This window comes from Centruroides vittatus, unplaced genomic scaffold, assembly GCF_030686945.1.
Source record: "Centruroides vittatus isolate TY-2023 unplaced genomic scaffold, ASM3068694v2 scaffold_1209, whole genome shotgun sequence".
NCBI classification, from domain to species: Eukaryota; Metazoa; Arthropoda; class Arachnida; order Scorpiones; family Buthidae; genus Centruroides; species Centruroides vittatus.
Window position 1 is genome coordinate 183,379 of NW_027122673.1, and position 18,771 is coordinate 202,149.

Sequence of the window (18,771 nt, forward strand, 5' to 3'; positions counted from 1 at the left end):
TTGCTTTCCACCGTAAACTACTGCCGTAAACGGCCGTTTTTGCCGTTCAACCGCGCGCGCTCCCACCGGAATTTAGAAACGCGTTCCGCAGGAATTTTTAAACGGATGTCGCTCGCGCGGAATTACGCGGAGGAATAAAAGAACGCACGCATTATTTTAGTTGATATGCGTTTTTAGCTGGCAGCACAGGCGCGATTATGCGAGTGTACTTAAGGACGCGTCAGTATTTGAACGAGACGTTTTTCCCATCGTGAGTGGTAAGTTTTGCTTGTTTTTCTGAGGACTGTGTTGTGCTAAATAGGAACGTTTTGAGACTAGATTAATTTCCGAAATATAATGTTTTTTGTTTTAATATTTTTCAATATATTTATTTTGTTTGTGAAAAATAAAGAAATAATTTTAAAAAAAATTTCGTTAGTCTTAACATTGACAAAAATTTAACGCAAAGCGACACGCAATGGAGAGAAATTTTAACATGGAATAGATTAATTAACAAAAGAAATTAACTACTTTTGAATTTAAATTAACTTCCTCCCTTCACGATGCTTTACTACACATACTCATTTTTCGGGGGTCCTTTGAAATTTTTAAGTGCAAAACGGGGGGTCGCGGACCAAAAAGTTCGAGAAACACTGGTCTAGGGAATAAAATAAGTGAATTTAGTAATGTTTCGACTCGGAATACTCCTGGCTACACTCTTCCACTTGTCAGATCCACGTTAGGAAAATCTTCGCCAATTTTTCAAATGAGTTTTTAAAACTCTTCTCGCTCTGTGGACACTAAGAGGACCTCTTTAGCAAACCCATTATGGTGTCGGCCGAGCCACAATGGGGCGGCCCGGTGGTGAGGTTTGGGGCCCGAAATATTTAGACGGACCATTCCCGAAAAATTTCTGGGGATTTTTATTTACCCGTCCGGATTCGAATCCGAGTCCTCCAGAGCGGTAAGCTGTCGGCTTGACCGCTCGGCCATCCAGCCGCCAAGTAATTTTACAAAAATTATAATATGAATTTTTAATTTTATCAATTTATTTTCTTTTCGGACAATAATTTTAAAACTTAGAAATAAGCATAATAATAATATTATTATTATTTTAAATTCAGTGTACCGAATAGATATAATTACGGAAAGAAAAGCTTAAAATATTTTGAGAGATGGCAACACTATAATTTCTGTAGCTGGCGCGAAAAGTGTTTACTTTCGTCACGTGTTTCTACTCCATAGTTGACTTTTTGCGATTTTAATAGAACAATCGTTTAATTTCTGTGGAAATTGAATATAAAATACTTCGGTAATTATCTTTATACAAGTCAGTTTAATATTTTTGGTTAATGTTACCTGAGGTTACAAGATGGCGGCGTTTCCGGTAATGACGAATCACTCTCTCTCAATTAAACAGTAGTATTTAAAAGTATTTCTTAGATATCATCATAAATATTTTTAGTTTTTTTTTAGTGTGTTTCTTATATTGTGACCATGAGTTTTGTAGATTTAAATTCAGACGAATTTTGGTCAGGTTGTAATACCCGTGATTTCTATCAGCTATTGGAAAATGAATATTTGGAATTAGGATTGGAACATGCTGTTGATAATTCCTTTAAATTTGCTGTAAAATTAGGAATACAACAAATTGAGTCAGTGTGTGAATTGTGTACAAGTACATGTAAATTATATTCTAGAAGTGACAGAAAATCTTGTTTTTTTAGATGTAGTAAATGTGGAATTAAGTATTCGGCTTACGAAGGAACGTTTAAGAGTAAATTTGGCCGCATTTCTTGGGGAAGTATTTTGTCGTTCATTTGGCACTACCTCTGTCTCGAACATACGGCGGCAAAATCGGCCGTCGCGGCGGGGATATCTAGAAAGGCTAGCATCGATTGGTCGAGTCATATACGTTTAGTGATGCTTATAGCATTGAATAACATGGCATCCTTTAAAATAGGAGGGCCAAACAAAACTGTTGAAATAGATGAAACCGTAGTATGCAAACGCAAGTGTGAAAAAGATTGTATATCTACGAAATGGGTCGTAAGAGGAATATGCAGGGAGGATAAAAATTGCTTTATTTGTCAGTTTAACGAAAGATCGGAAACTGCTCTAAATTGGGTAGTGGATAAATATGTAAATTCTGGAAGTATAATAATAACTGATGGATGGAAGGGATATAATCACGCAGACGAAGGAATAAATAATGAACATAGGACAGTTAACCATTCAAAAGATTTTGTAAATCCGAAAACGGGCCACCATACTCAAAATATCGAACAGTTATGGGGATATTTAAAAAATAAAAAACACCCGCCAAAGCATTACACAAACGATATATCTGATTCATACATGTATTTGTTTATGTATAAAAAGTTTATGAATTGGCCTATTAGAAAACCAGGAGAAAGATTCCAAATTTTTATAAAACATTTGACTATGATATATTCAGGGATTGGAAAAACACCAAAATGGCTTGAACCGGATTTTGTTCCATCTGCACCACTTCCAAATATTAATAAGAAGGAAACACCGGAAACAGAAAAGGAAAAGGCAACAACAAATTTGAATACAGAGACAAAGGAAAAACCATCTACAAGTGTAGCAGAAACGACAAGATCAGGGGAGAAAAGACCTGCAACAAGTGAAGTGGAATCTAACGAGCTAGGGAAAAAATGTAGGATCGAAATAGAAGGAAGCGATAACGTGAGTAATGATTTGATTAATTTACTATAGTAGTTTATTATAGTTTGGGAGTCACGTGATCTCTGATCAAAATATCGCTAACTGCGCAGTCTCTAAACTAATCCAAAATGGCAAACCGGAAATGCCGCCATCTTGGAACCTAAGGTAACGTTAACCGAAGTGAGTTATATTACAAGTTTGTATTATCGTGTTTTTAGATGCAATTTTTTGTTTTTAATTGCGTTTTAGTAGGGTACCACTTGGGGATGAAAGAAGTGTATTCCTTAACAATGGAAGTGTTAAGAGAAATCGACGTGCAAGATTTACAGGCACAGATGCAGTTTTTTGCATTTTTGCGGGAAATCGAACATATTTTTAGATTATCGTTACTTTTTGCCCAAGCGACACCAGGCTTATCTGCTAGTTAAATATAGTAATGGAAAAGTAATCCAGTGGTTATTTGGTTTTTGCTAGTTCAATGACAAGGAGGTTTAAATAAACCAGTTGAGAAAATTCACTTTGGTTTATGCGAATGCCATTTTCGGATAAAAGTGTCGTATTGTATTCGATAAAACTCGTACGGTTTAAGTACACGGCGTGTGTAACAGAATTACGACAGAACCGTCTTGTCCCGTCACTCCGTCTCCCTAAAATAGGCACGGCTAGTGTCGACCGAGTGTAGTCTTTCGTGTTGCTAACTATACATATATATTTTGACTTTTGTATATATAGGTATATAGTATAATATATCTTATGTGATTATGGTGAACAGATTATAAATCTGCTAAATCATAATTTTAAATAATTTAGAGTCATCTGGAAGAAAAGAACTGGCCTGGGGCGGGGCAATTCTTTTCTTCCAGTTTTAGCATTAATTATCAAAATTAGTGGATTTATAGCCCAATCGTTTGGCTATGTATCTATATATATTGGGCTTTTGGTTGTTTAATATACTTATAGATTAAAATTGTGTTAAAATTTAGTTAATTACAGCTATAACTGTGTTGATCCCCAGACAGGCAGCCACACCAGTACCACAAAGAGGAAGATCCATTCGAATTCAAAGCTAATTAAAATAACAAAAACAATAACTTTTAACTATAATATATTGACAAAAATATTTTTAAATTGAATACTTTGTGGCCCAGAAGTACGAAAATTTTTCAACCGGAGGGAGAATTCCATAATATACGAATCATTCCGTGAAATTATAAACATGTTTACAGTTTATAAACTATGAATTTATTTACATTATTTATATAAAACATAGTTTTTGATGATGATATAATTTTTAATATAAAATATATTTTAATTAAATTCAATAAACTTAAGAGCTTGATGATTTATTTTAATGCTTTTAGGTATCAACAGACATGGGTAAAAGAAAAGTGCGAGGTAAATTTTTATTTTCTGATATATTAATAAATAATTACTTTGATAAAGTTAACGTTATAACCAACCAAATTTTACTGTCGTTTGTGTCAAACGGCTTAAAATCATTACAATAAATATGTTTTATTTTAATTAATTAAATTAATCAAACAGAAACGGTTTCTAGTCACTCAATAGGAGGTTGAGGCCGATGTTTTAAGCATAAACGTCGGACGTTCGGTGCCGCTTTCCCGTAAGCTTAGAAGTTTGACAGTGATATTTGGAAAATCGGTGGAATCACGCTCGACACTCCAAATGCCACTGTCAGACTTCTAGGCTTACGGGAAAGCGTCGCCGAACGTCCGACATACACGTTTTCGCGTTTAAAACTTCGGCCTTAACCTCGCTAATAACTCATCTTTAGGTTCAGTCATGGAATAGATCTTGTGTTGGATTTAAAAATAAGCATTAACTTGCAAACTTTGTTCGTTAAAAATTTTTATTGCTGGATACAAAGTTTGTTGTTTTTAAAATTTAACATATGCATGTAGAGCGTCGTTTATCCGAAAGCCGATCAACCGAAGCGTCGGTTAACCGAAAGCTTTCCAGTTGGGCCGAATCGAGCGTTTTTGATAATAGATTAACTTCTAAAGTATAAATTTTTTTTGTTTTTATATTTTTAAATATATTCATTTTGTTTGTACAAAATAAAGAAATAATTTTTAACGATACAATAGCCACGATTATTATTATGGGTTAATATGTATTTTCGTTCATAATCAGTTATTCGTATAACCCCAATCCCCAATTGATTCGGATAAACGACGCTCTACTGTATTATTATATTTAAGAAATAAAGTGAAAATTTTTTACTACTTGCTCCCGCGAAAGTTCTTTTTAATAGCTTTTTGCCTGCGAGCATTAAGAGGCTCTTTTTATCAAGCCCACTGTGGGCTAGGCTGGGGTCACGGTGGGGTGGATGGATGGTAATGGACGAGGCCCAACACATTCGAACTTCCAAAAAAGATATTCGGAATTTTTTTGACCCGTCTGGATTTGATCCCCGATCTCCAGAGCGGTAGATTGCCATTTGGCCATCTCCTATAAAAGTTAATATTTCCATAGACTTTTAACGGCGGGTGATGTTTAAAGAATGTTGACATTTTTTACCCAGTTAAAGGACTCGTTGGACATGGACAGTTGAAATCGGAATGTCAATGTTAGTAAAGAAGGGTTGAAAACATTAGCATTGTGTAAACTTTCCACTGTTAAAGGTGCATTTGTGGTTAATTTGGCTGAATAACCACAGTTCATTCTTATCTCTATAGTATTTGGGGATGAGGATGAATATCTCTAAACTTTTGTAATCTACCTTTTTCCTCTTTCTTGGAGACCATTAAGGTATCTTCTTTAAATCCAAGTATTCTTGAGCTTTCCAGCCTGCTATTCGAGGTAAAAACTCACAGGGACATCTGTTTGAACATAGTCTACTTTTATATTTATGTTGTTATGGGATACAAGATGCCATTAGCTGCCACAATCTTCTTTAACTCTGTAAAATCTCTCTTGAATGCAGGGGGGTGGCTACTTCATTTTCTTCTCTTGCCAATGAGAGAATTGCTCATAATGCTTCCTCTTTTTCGGAACAAAACATAAAGAATCTTGTATTCTTTTGCAAAATAAAGATGGCGTACGCCAGTGTTTTTTGACCGTTTTCTAACCGCAGGCTGGTAAAATTATGGATAATTTTATGTGGACCAGTAATTATATGCAACTATAAACTATGCTCATATAGATTTGCTGTATGTAACAAAGTACGTACAGTAATCTAGTTGCTATTTAAATGTCACCTGTAATCGACTGTGTCAGTGTCAGTATGATCAAACATTTTTCTCTGGACCAATGAAAGTTTATTAAGGACTGGCAGTTGAAAAACACTTGTGTAAACTAATACAAAGGCCTTTAGTTAAGACGATCACTCGGTTTGTTAGCGTTAAATTTACGAAAAATATTTTGAGCATTTTCGACATTTGTAAAATATTTTTGTCGGGAACCGAATTATGGAAAGTAGAAGAAAACATACAGTAAAGCCTCAAAAACACGACTGTTTATAATCCAACATTTTGCGAAACCAGTCGGGTGTTCAAAAAAATACACGTAATCTAGTTTTTGTCTCTATAACTTCATACTAGGATTAAATAAGTTATCGTTCTTCGCCGGTGACAATCAGTAATAGCATCACTTCCACGTGCTAACAAAGATTATTAACCTTTTACCGAAGTGTCACTGTAAAATACCACAATTGAATGTCACTAACTCTAAAGTAGTTGTTAAATAACCAATATTTTTCGAAATTTAACTACAAATAGAAATAGTTCCTGTTGGTACATAGTTAATACATATACGAATTTGCACTTAATACCTTTATGAAAATTCTGCTATTTTGACTAGTATCATCGGTATGTTAACCAGACGTTTTGCGGGATACTACCATTGGCAAAACCGGTTTTAGTTGAAGTGTTGCGCAGTACTCCAGTTGGAGTAAGTGTCAATTTTTTTTCGTAATTTATTAGGTGGTGGCAATTTAAGCACCGATTGGCTTTTATCTACATAGACTAATACCCTATTCACACTGTATATTTTAAGCCAGCTTAAGGAATGAAATACGAACGGAACCGACTTAACGTTAAACCGGTTTAACTACCAACAACTGGCTTAGCTTAAATCTCTTTTTCAAAGATGCTTAAGTCGTTTCAAGCTTTCCACGAGGTTCGCCCCAAGTTCAAAAATAATGGCAAAAGCAGATGCACAAACGTTCAAACAGAGCGAGAAAAAACGCTCGGAAAATTGGTCGGAGGAGGAGATGGCAATTTTAATTGAAATATGGCAGGAAAAGATCGCCGATTTACGTCAAGCGAAACGGAATAAAACTATATACGAAGCAATGGTGGCAGAAATTCGTCTTCAGAGGCCAACGTCCAGTGCCAGGACGTGGTCCGGAGTAAGGACAAAAATTAAAAATTTAATTGTCAAATACAGGTAAGTTAAAACTGTGAAAATACGCAATCGTTAAATTAATTATCATTTAATATTTAAATAAAGTTATATTTCAAACATTGATAGTAAGTGACGAAAATTATATTTCTTGTTACTCGTACGATAATCGTAAATGATGTAAACATCAAATTAATAACTAATATAAAATTTTAAAAGAAAAAATTAAACCTTTCTACTCGAAACAATGAAATTTTCTTCTTATTTTAACTAGAGAAGAAGTAACGAAGATTGGGCATTCGAGAGGCAGCCCATCTACCTGGCAATATTTCCAGGCAGTTAATTCAATTATAGGACATCGGCCAGCCCAGAATGTATCATTAATGGAAGAGAGTTGCAGCACTGTGATGATACAATGTTTACGATCACCTGAATTGGATATAGGTAAACTATCATTAGATGTATCCTATTATATCAAGGTCTATTACTTAACCATCAAAAGTATTATTATAACTTAAGCATTTAAGTCCTGGTGATTTTTCTTGTGGTTGTTACTAAACACGTAATCGTCATTTACTCTAATAAATTAATGTTTTCGTATAATTTACATCCTTTATTACGTGTATTTAAATAAAATAGTGTATATTGTTAAATAATCGTGCTCGTATCTTTTAGAGAACAATAAAAATTCCGACGATTTAATAGAAGATGTACCGGTACCGGTACCGCTCGAGCCCAAAATAAGGGTGACGAGGGCGTCGAAGAGAAAGAAACGGCCATTGGAACGGCAAATAAACGAATTAATAAGCGAAATTAAAAGAAGTAATGCCGTTTCCGAAGAATTGGAAAGGAAATCCATAAAAATTGCAGAGGAAGGACTACAACTACAAAGAGAAAGTGTAGAATTGCGAAAGGAATTATTATCTGTAATAAAAATGTCTAATTGATTTGAAATAAAAATCATTTTTATTGTATACGATCGTTTATTTTCCTCAATTGAAAATGCATCTTTGACAATTGCGGGAGGACTGCGGTTATAAAGGCATTAAAACTTGAATCTGTATTAAAATCTATGAATAATAATTAATGAAATTAAAAGTAAACACAATAATTTTGTTAACTATATAAATATTTATTTTCCTGACTTTACAAATGATTTATTTCAGCTTAATGTTTGAGTATATAAATTTTATAACAGTCTCCTGATTTTCAAGAGCATGTTTAAAAAGAATTTGCAGTTACAAGGAGTTTCATTTAACACTCAAGTTACGAAAACTATTCATATAAAAATTAATTTTTATTAATGATTTTAGAACAAACGGATAATATTAAATAATGCCAAAATTTAAAGTACAACTATATTCTAGTGAACTTCTGAGTATTGTCCTGTAATAAATCTTGTTTTGAGAACTTAATTTAAAATCCTTATAATCTTAATCTTTATCTATTCCAGTAACCTTAAACAGCTTCACAGAGTATAGTTAACCACAAATGTTTTCGGTTCCTTAGGTTTTTCTTCGGGTGGGATTCGAGAGAGTGACCCTTCATTCTAAACTCCCGTTACAGATGCATTCCATTCCCCGCTACAGATGTGTACTATAAACGAGCAACACTGCGTATGCGTCGGCGACTATAACGCCGGGTCGTACATCGCTTGCCACACCCTCGAAAGTTGCTTTTCATCCTTAAAGTTGATTGAGAGGCCCTAAAACTTCTTGCAATAGCATTTCTAATTGAAATAGCTTTGGTGTTGTTTATCCCTATAACACAAATTCTCTCTGATGAACTATCAGACTGATTTATTTCATCAAGCCATGTTTTCTCTACTGGATCATTTCTCTTCTCACACACATTATGTAATATACAACAAGTTTTGATGTATCAATCCTATTATCCGTTCGTTTAGAAAGTCTTCGAAATCTTGCTTTTTCAATCTTCCAAATGCATTTTCCACTACTCGTCGAGCTCTAGATAATCTAAAATTGAATGTTTTTTCTATTTCATCCTCTGTTTTACTTGGAAATGGTTTCATTAAAGTGTGGCTGTAAAGGAAAAGCAGAGTCACCAATAATTAAAGGTGGCACGACTTCTCCACCAATTCTTTCCCCTAATTCTAAGGAGTTTATATTTTGTAGGCACGTTAAAAGAGAGAGAGAATTTTTTTAAATACGTGCATCATTATTCCTTCCAGGAAATCCTACATTTATACAGCAGTGCCGCTAGCTGTTTGAGTGCCCGCGTGCAGTGCACGCCTTGCACGCCCGCCTACGGCGGGCTTGCATTTATATGTGTAAACATATATTTGGCATCTGCAACAGCAAGGAGGACTACAGAATACCATCCTTTATAGTCGTAATAGTCAATGCAATCTTTTTTTGGTGGTGAAATAGGAATGTGTGTTCCATCAATTGATCCAAAGCATTGTGGAAAATTCCAAATCTCGTAAAAATCACGAATTTTTAAGTCAATTTCATTTCTAGTCTGTGGAAACTGGATAGTGGTAGACATTAAATTATTTATAACTGCATTACAGAAGTCGATAACAATTTTACAAACGGTGGATTTTCCCACTCCAAACAGATTGAAATAGTCCTATATTCGGACGATGATGCCAATGTATATAGAGCAATTGCTACTCTTTTATCTGTAGAAATACATCGTCTCAAGTGAGTATTATTTCTTTTCATTTCAGGTAATGCAGCACATAAGAAATTAAACGTTTCTCTAGAAACTCTAAAGTTTTCACGCCAACTTACTTCATTCATTGCAGGAACACACACTTCCCACCATTTCTGATTTCTTGGGATCTTCCAAATTCGATCACCAGGAAGCGTAGAACAAATCGTGGCCACAACACGCGCCTTTTCTTTTGCTCGTCGTCGCCATTTCAATGCTTTTGTTCGCGTCAAACGATACTCTTCTCTGTTAGTGTGTATACGCTGCTTCAGTACAAGAAGTTTAAATAATAATAATAATAATATGACTTTTTGTCAAAAATCCATTCTTATCACAGCTCTGTCACTAAAGTGATAACGTTGAGAGAACTGCATTGCCGACGACAACGATAATGACATACTGATAATAAATGTTAATAATTCCTAACTAATGTCTTATGTATTTAAAATAAGCAAAAGTTTGATTTTATTTAAAATGTAATATTCAGTGTACCCACTTGAGAGATAAGCGAATAATTCGTTTTAATTACCTAGTGTGAACGAGTAGTTAAACTTGTTTTCGGCAATGCGGCTTAATTTAATTCTATTTAAATCTTAATCCCGCTTAAAATGTACAGTGTGAATAGGGTATGAGTCTGTTTCAACAAATAAGATGTTTCTTACCACCCCATATTTTAAAATTTACCCACAAAACTCCTCTTTTCTACATTAAGTCTATGGGAGACCTTTCATTCACTGTTCAATAAAATCCTCGTTTGCACGCTCGTTGAGCTCTAATTGGTATATTATAGGTAAATGGCCCCTCAAAAGTACCTGAGAATTTGAAAAATGCCTTATTGTCTCATATTTGCAGATGGGAAAATCTTTCCTAGTGTGGGACATAGTCTCCGGTGAAGGGCGGGCAATGTTGGTAAGACGTCTAACATAGGAGGGGATCGAGTAGAAGTCGGGATAAAATTCCAACTTCGTTATTGTGATGAAGAAGGGCAATCTCTTGTCCTAGGGGTAAGAAAATGCCACACAATGGAAATTTTTATTATTCAGAGAAAAATTTGATAAATCGTAACCACGGAGTAGGTGTTTTTATGTAACGAAAGTACGAGTGAGGCAGCTTTATTCTTCTTACCACATTCTAAATGAGTAATTTTAGTAAAAATAAAAACAAATCTAGGAATCTTGAATATAATTTGGGTATATGCGCCAACTGCAGAAAATGATGACAGTATTATAGAAGACTTTTATCAACATATAAACAAAGTTTTAAAATATATACAGTGGTGCCTCGTATAACGTATGCCTCGAATAACGGACGCTGTGAACAACGGACTTTCTGTTTGGCCGTTACGTGACTCGAGCAATGGACTGACTGCGAACAACGAACTTTCCGGCATAATTGGCGACTGCTCCATGGGTGCGTTCTTTAATAGCGGTCGCTCTGCGTCTCCGCTACTACGGGAGTGTGCTGCTGTTTGTAGGCATTTAGGAACGACGGTGAAAGAAAGAAAAATGGCAGCGCCCGCACTATCGATAGTATCGTGATGGAGGAATCTATAATTCTAAAATATGAGCTTTTAAAGGCAAAAGAAGGGTCCCAATTGTAAAATTTAATCATAAAATGGATTATTTGTTGAAAGAGCATTCAAAATAGCCTCGAAAAAAAATTTGTAAAGACACTTACATCACCGCGTGCGCTAACTCGCACTTTCACAATTTCTAAATTTTCATTCATAAAACCACATAATGGACCCGGAAACGAAACTATCTGAGCCATGGAGGACGCCATGTTGCTTTCCACCGTAAACTACTGCTACAAGCAGCCGTTTTTGCCGTTCGACGGCACGCACTCCCACCGCAATTTAGGAACACGTTCCGCAGGAATTTTTAAATGATGTCGTTCGCACAGAGTTACGCGGAGAAATAAAAGAACGCACCCCATGTTCATTTTTTTTATGATACAGTACGGTTATTTTATGCTGCGGAACGAATTAGATGTTTTAACATGTATTTCTATGGAAAAATGCGTTTCGTATAACGGACGTTTCACTTAACGGACGTGCACCTGGAACGGATTAAGTACGTTATATGAGGCACCACTGTACATAGTTATTATGGGAGATTTTAATGCAAAAATTGGGAAAGGAAAAGTTGATCTAGTAGGAAGTTTTGGATTGGGAACCCATAACAACAGGGGAGATAGATTATTACAATTCTGCCAAGAAGAATTAGTTATAAGTAGTTATATAAATTGCCAAATAGAAAAGTGTATACACGGAGATCACTTCAGGATAAAGAGAATAATATTGTGAGGAATCAGATAGATTATAGTTTAATTCGAAAAAGATATAGGAATAGTATTACATGAGTTAAAACCTATCCAGGCGCAGATGTCTGTTCAGATCGTATTCTTGTAGTGGCTCGTACGAGAGTCAAGTTTAAGAAAAATGGTATTAAAAGAAGTAGAAATATAGATATAGGGAGGATAAAAGAAGTGGTGTAATTCCTCAAGACCTATTAATGTATACGTTTATAGCAATTCCTAAAAAAGATAATGGAAAAGAATGTGGCGATTATAGAACTATAAGCCTAACGAGTCACGTTTTAAAAATTTTCTTAAGAATAATTCATACAAGAATATATAAAAAATGTGAAGAAGATTTAAGAAACACACAGTTTGTGTTTAGAAAATCTCTCGGAACAACAGAAGCTCTTTTTGCTTATAGAATTTCGGTAGAAAGAAGTTTAGAGGTTAATAAAGATACGTACGTCTGCTTTATAGACTGAGAAAGCATTTTATAGAATTCTGCATGATAAATTAATAGATATACTTAATAAGAAAGGAATTGCAAATTATAATAAATCTTTACTGGGAACAGAAAGCCGACATTTTAATTGATTCCGAGTTATCCGAAGGAATAGAAACGATCGATAGAGTTTCGTCAGTTAAATATTCGGAAACTAGCGTACAGGTGGCAGATGCACTAAAGAAATTAAATCTAGAATAGAAAATGCGAGAAGTACTTTCGTCGGAATGCAGAAACTTTCAAATGCAAAGATTTTAATTTAGAACGTTAAGGTGCTACGTGATGTCGGTTTTTTTTTACGGAGTAGAAACGTGGACGCTAGATAAAAATGTTTTAAACGGACTCGAAGCATTCGAAATGTGGTTATATAGAAGAATTTTAAAAATAGCTCGGACAGATAGAATAACAAATGAAGCGTTAAAAAGAATGGGAAAAGAAGAAAAGTATTTTGGCCACATCATCCGAGGAAGTAAATATGAAATTTTGAGGAAAATTTTAGAGGGGAAAATCTGTGGAAAGAAAAGCCAAGGAAGGAGAAGGAAAAGTCGGTTAAGCAATATATGCAAATGGAAAAATAAGAAAGCAGAAGAAATTACACAATAAGCACAATTGAGATTGTTATAATAATACTAATCCTACATTCAGAACTGAATATGGAACTGGAAGAAGATAGCTAAATGATTATCCTTTAACGTGGCAATTTCCAACTCGAGGTACATGTACTCCTGGGGGTACACGATAGGATGTTTAGGGCTACAGAAAAAAGTTAGTTATTATGGCAGAAAAAATAATATATTATCACAAATTATTAGATAAAAATTGTTCCTTGCAACAATCACAAACTTTATTATACATTTCAAAATGCAAAAATAGAAATAAAAACTTATGCTGCCAATTGTACAATGCAACAGATCAGTAAATGTTGCATAGTCGGTCAATGGTAGTGGGGATACCATTATGCGTGATTAGCGATTATGCTACAGACTTCTGATGGTGGGGTATGTTACCGTTATTATTATTATTATTATCTCTCGACGATATCCCCACATGTTTGAAAAAAGTATTTTTTATTGTTAGCAAGGAAAAGGACATAGCTAGTTTCTCTCAGATTTTATAAACAAGACTATGTCTTGTTTATAAAATCGTATTGCCTGCTGTGTTACCAGCTTAAAGGTATGAAGGAGTACATATCAGAAGTTGCAATTTGGCACAGAGTATTAGGTGCCCAAATCATGCACGCATAAAAAAAACCAGACTTGTAGGCACTCGGGGGACCGAGAACCGAGTCAAAATAAAATTCGAAATGGCGACACTCTACAAACAGGCAGTGCGAGATTTGCGCGTGCGCTGCTCGTTGGGAAGTCGGAAATGCCACGGGAGGTACGCTAATGAAAAAAGGTTGGGAACCGCTGCTTTAACAAATAAGCATCGACTTGGGTTTGTGGGGTGAGAACTTTCTTGGAAAAAGTTGTACCTTCTCAGAGCTAAAAACATAAACAAACAATTATAAATCATTATTTTCATCTATCTTTAGCTTGAATTTAGTAAATTTTTATGTATATTTTACGTAATTTTATTTAATAAATAAGGTTGTTTTTAAACCATCCAGCCGTAAATCTTTCAAAAAACAAAGTACTTCTGGTTATCGTGGTACTTCCGTAATACCTAAGAAATACATGTATATTCGTTAATATAATAAAGTAATAATCGCTTATTATAGTCCACTGTTAGTACAATAGTGTAAATAACGTATAAATAGAATCAAATATACATCATTTATAATAAAAGTGTATTGACCTAGATTTAGAAAAGCCACCACCCCCTCTTCCGCGCCAATCGGCGTTATAATCGATAGGCCGTATTATTTCTCTACGTCGATTTAGAAAGCTGCAGTTTGTTTTATTTGACAGAATATAGACATATCTAAGTAACATATATAACAAATTAATGGAATATTTATAATAATAGAATTTTTAAGTGAGATATCGCAAATTGAAACCACCATAAAAACCACAACACGTTATGCAACAGCGATTTTGTTTCGGGTTATGAGACTAACTTTAAACTTTTGCGACATTTTTCTATGAACTGTTGTGCTGCTGTACTGTATTTTACATGAAAATGAGTGCGAGAGAGAATCCGGCATCACGAGATTTTTCTCCGAAAGGTACTAATTATTTTGTCTGGAGGTAAATTTTTATATCTTTTGTAGGACAGTAATTATTTTATGTTAGATTGTACTATAGACTTTCTTTCACTCTGAATGCGTTAGAATATTTTTAATAGATTAATTTGTAGCAATGTATTAGGAGTTGTGAATATACCGTCCCGGAGTCTGTATAACTCACCTTCTCGGTCCACGTCGAGTCGAGTTTGTACGCTCTAACGAAATTTCCGACGAAGACATTCTGAAAATGTTGAAAGAAGACATTTCAAATATCTTATTAAAAGTGTTTTTTTACAAATTTGACGCTGACTATCTACATTAACTAATTACAGTCAAACCTGTTTTTATGCGGGGGATAGGGACCGCATTAAAAAAAATGCATTAAAAAAAAATCTCACGAAACTTCACGAATGGCTGTAAATAATAGTTTTCGTGACACAATTAAAAAATATTTTTTTATGCAGTCAACAGGGACCGCATAAAAAAAGTCTCACATAGAAAATAACTCAAAACCGTACGAAATAGAATTTATTGACAACAGATGTCAGCACTTGACTGCATCGTCTGGTCTATCGTCTGTTTTACATATTTTTGTCCAGGTGGTGTTTTGTTGACTTAAAAAGTAAATTATTTCATTTTTCGCATATTCATGCAATAATATTACTATAATAAGTGCATTTATGCTATAATAAGTTTATTTAGCTATAATAAGTCGACGTAAGACATGACGAATCGCACGAGACTAGTCGCCAACTATACCGCACAAATTAAAAATTCGCATTAAAAAAATCGCACATAAAAAGAGCGCATAAAAACAGGTTTGACTGTATATTCTTTGAAACTTCTTTAAAACAAATATATGTGGCAAGTTATTGGTCTTATAGTATTTCTAGAGTGTATGAATGGCCAGAAATATGAAAAACTGCAAAAATAGATATATAAAGTAGTGGAAATTTCTGTAAAAATCTTATACGGGGCCGAAATTTTGGACCATTTCTATTATAAACGGTCCTCGGTTATTTGTGCCTTTTACAAATATACCGGGAGATCTTCTGCGTCTCGTCGGCGGTCGTGATCTTTACTCGGACACTTCGTAATTAATTTCAAATAATGATATTTTCTCACTTGAGTTAAATGTTAGTGATTTATCGTAAATATCCTATATTATTGCGAGTAATTAAAGAATTCACACCATAATTACTCTGAGACTTCTCTATACCGATGATGAAAATTGACTCCGACATTAAAAGGACATTAAAAACAATTAAAAAATGTATAACTTGAAGATTTCTAATTATAATTATTATCGTTAGTCAATAATAATTCATTTGAGAAATAATTGAAGTAAGAAATTCCAGCAGTTTAAACTAGTATAGTGTAAGAGTTGATTGGATTGCCGAGGGATCCGGAATTGGATCTGGAAGGTTGAGAAACACCTAGAATTCTTTGGAGTGGTTCGTCCAGATACGTCCGGCCCCGTCCCTCACCATCCAGTGCAGCATTGCAGGCTTGGTCGAACCCAAAATGGACTTGCTAAGAAAGCCTTCTTAGCGTAGATAGGGCAGAGAGTTTAAAAAAGAATGTTTTTAGCGTGTTAATTTTAATATTAGGTAACCGATAACAATTTCTGTGACTAAAATATTCAGATTCTATTGTATTAAATTAGGAAACGTTTCTTTTGAAAAAATTACTGGCTGGTACAATTGTATACCGTATATTTCCACAGATAAGACGAGGTATAAATTTTTGTCAAAGTTTTATAGTTTTCGAATGAACAAATTTTATTTTCTGCCTCGCTATTGTTGCAAACGTTCGCACCGATTCGGGCATTCGGGTAACGACCTCGACTATTCACAAAAATGACATATGGGCTATTCTATTTTGCAGACATGCCCTACTCTCTACTAGCAAATAATTACGGTTTGATGGTTTTAATTTATATAAATTTTAATCTAATTTTTTTGTATCTGTCCTATAAGACAACCCCGGATTTTGGGGTTTTTTTTTTATGATTCGACTATCGTCTTATCTGCAGAAATATATGGTAAATGTAGTAGTTAAGTTACAGACTCAATATTTCTTAAACAAAACAATAAAGTACAGCACTTACCTTTAGATTAAGTTGAGTTTTTATTTATTTGTTTCAGGTAATTTGGGAACGTCGAAAGACAACGTAAAAGATAATGCCGTCAAGAATTCCAAGGGTAATAAAAAGTAAGTTAATGTTTCAAGACAGTTTTTTAACGAAAGAATGATAATTATAGACTAGTGATCTCTCTAACCTGACCAGTTAACTTAGAAGGTACAGGGGAACCCCATTTGTTGGGATTCTGTTAATCCGGATTATAAAACATAATCCCCGTCTCAGAAGTTTGGAAGGTAGACGTACGAAAAACCTATAAATGCAAAAAAAAATCAAAGAACTCCTAAGTACTTTCTTGCCCCAGCATAATGTTGTAGTTTGCGAGAATAGACTCATTTTTTATGAATCAGCATATGATGATTATTGTTATGCAATTCGTTCGAGTTTACTTAAGCTGTGGTCACACCAGGCGACCACAGCTGCAACAGCTGTTCTCGTTAACTCTTTGAAAACCGGCGCAACAACAACTAGAAACAAAAAGTTTGTTCTACTCGTGCCGATTGCAAACGTGCACCTACCAGAAAACATCCTTGCGCTACGTCATATGGTGGCAACGTTGAAAATAGTTCATTATCGTGGCGGAAAACAAGACGATAAATACGTTTACAGAATCCAGATTAATCGAGCTAATTCGGCCTCACGAACGCCCGTGGGACTTTAATTCTTCGTTTTATCGAAGGAAAGACAAAAGAGCGCAGGCATGGCATGAGATAAGTAAAAGTCTCTGCACTGATTATAAGTATCATTTATAGATTTCTGGATATAAAATGTTGATCGTTTTTAGTTTTGTAATGACAATATTGTTTTAAATATAGCTAAAGAACTAAGTAAAAAGTTCCAAACGTTTCTTCGAATAAAAAGAAAAGTAGATGACAGCAATCAAAGTGGATGCGGTGAGAATGAAATATACAAACCAACATGGGAACATAGGTCATTCCTCAGTTTCCTTTTAAATTCTTATAAGAAAACAATGTCACCGTGAATTCTGGAATGTCTGGCCAATTATTGATGCTTTTGACAAAGTTTTTGTTAGAGAATCCTCTTTTAGAAAGGAAGATTTGTGTTGAACAGATAATTCCTTTTAAAGGACAGGTGCAAGGGAAATAACACCTTAAAAGAAAACTCAATCCTTAGGGAATTAAAGCATTTTTCCTCTGGAAAATGTCTTACAGCTTCGTTTTATAGTAAGGAAAATCAACAAACCTTTCTGATAAATATTCTTGTATAGGACGATCAGGGGCTGTCACGATAAACTTGGTTGAAAGTTGCTTGGAACCTTTTTTGATCATAGGTTATTCTGTGATAAGTATTTCACCTTGCCCTGATTAATGGACCATCTGTTGTATCATGGAGTTTATTTTACAGGAACAGTCAGACAGAGTCGATAAATTACTTCTATGTCTCAACAGTTTGTTTCTAAGAACACCGAGAGATACAATGGACGGTTGCTCAACGAGAGACAGAAGAACGTGCCTAGTCAGATGAAACGACAACTCGGTGGTTACTATGTTTTAGTTGGCTTACGATTGGAAAGAACCTCCCAGAAAAGTGGTTTGTCCGGTCAAAAGCTAAAATTGAATGTCCTTTGCCCATTATACATTACAATAAAAGTATGGGTGGAGTAGATAAGCTTGACTTACTGATATCATTACACAGAATATGTCTCAAATAAAAAAAAAGTGGACATTAAGGGTCATTTTTCACTTCGTCAACTTAGCTGTCGTGGCATCTTGGCTTCAGTTATAAGAGAGATTGTTTCCTATGACATTCTATTGAAAGTGCAAATGACTTTGTTAAATTACAGACTAGAGCTTAGTTAACGCATAATAAAATCTGGATATCCACTTGTGATGCCTTACAAAAAACTGTTTTTTAGCAAAATCCACCAAATGATGATTGCTTTGATGGTTCGGGTTCGGGTCCCTTTCCCGTATGAAGAAAATGGCTTTG

The 18,771-nt window shown here is 34.6% G+C and overlaps 2 protein-coding genes across 3 annotated transcripts in view; both read left to right on the forward strand.

Moving 5' to 3' along the window:
* The window catches only part of LOC136986869 (poly [ADP-ribose] polymerase 2-like), a 92,094-nt gene that overhangs the window by 58,455 nt on the left and 14,868 nt on the right, over positions 1–18,771 (forward strand). The window contains exons 1-3 of one of the 2 annotated variants that reach the window (XM_067284496.1): positions 1,580–2,691; positions 4,032–4,065; positions 16,826–16,892. In XM_067284496.1, coding sequence (XP_067140597.1) covers positions 1,903–2,691; positions 4,032–4,065; positions 16,826–16,892 — 890 coding nt within the window. In that variant the 5' untranslated portion in view covers positions 1,580–1,902. Of the gene's footprint in view, positions 1–1,579; positions 2,692–4,031; positions 4,066–16,825; positions 16,893–18,771 lie in introns of those variants that run through there. The other variant, XM_067284495.1, reaches the window with a different exon arrangement.
* LOC136986870 (myb/SANT-like DNA-binding domain-containing protein 1) lies at positions 6,670–8,009 on the forward strand. Its single transcript, XM_067284498.1, has 3 exons — positions 6,670–7,080; positions 7,310–7,479; positions 7,711–8,009. Exons 1-3 carry the CDS (start codon positions 6,833–6,835, stop codon positions 7,980–7,982), a joined length of 690 nt encoding a protein of 229 aa, XP_067140599.1. The 5' UTR covers positions 6,670–6,832; the 3' UTR covers positions 7,983–8,009.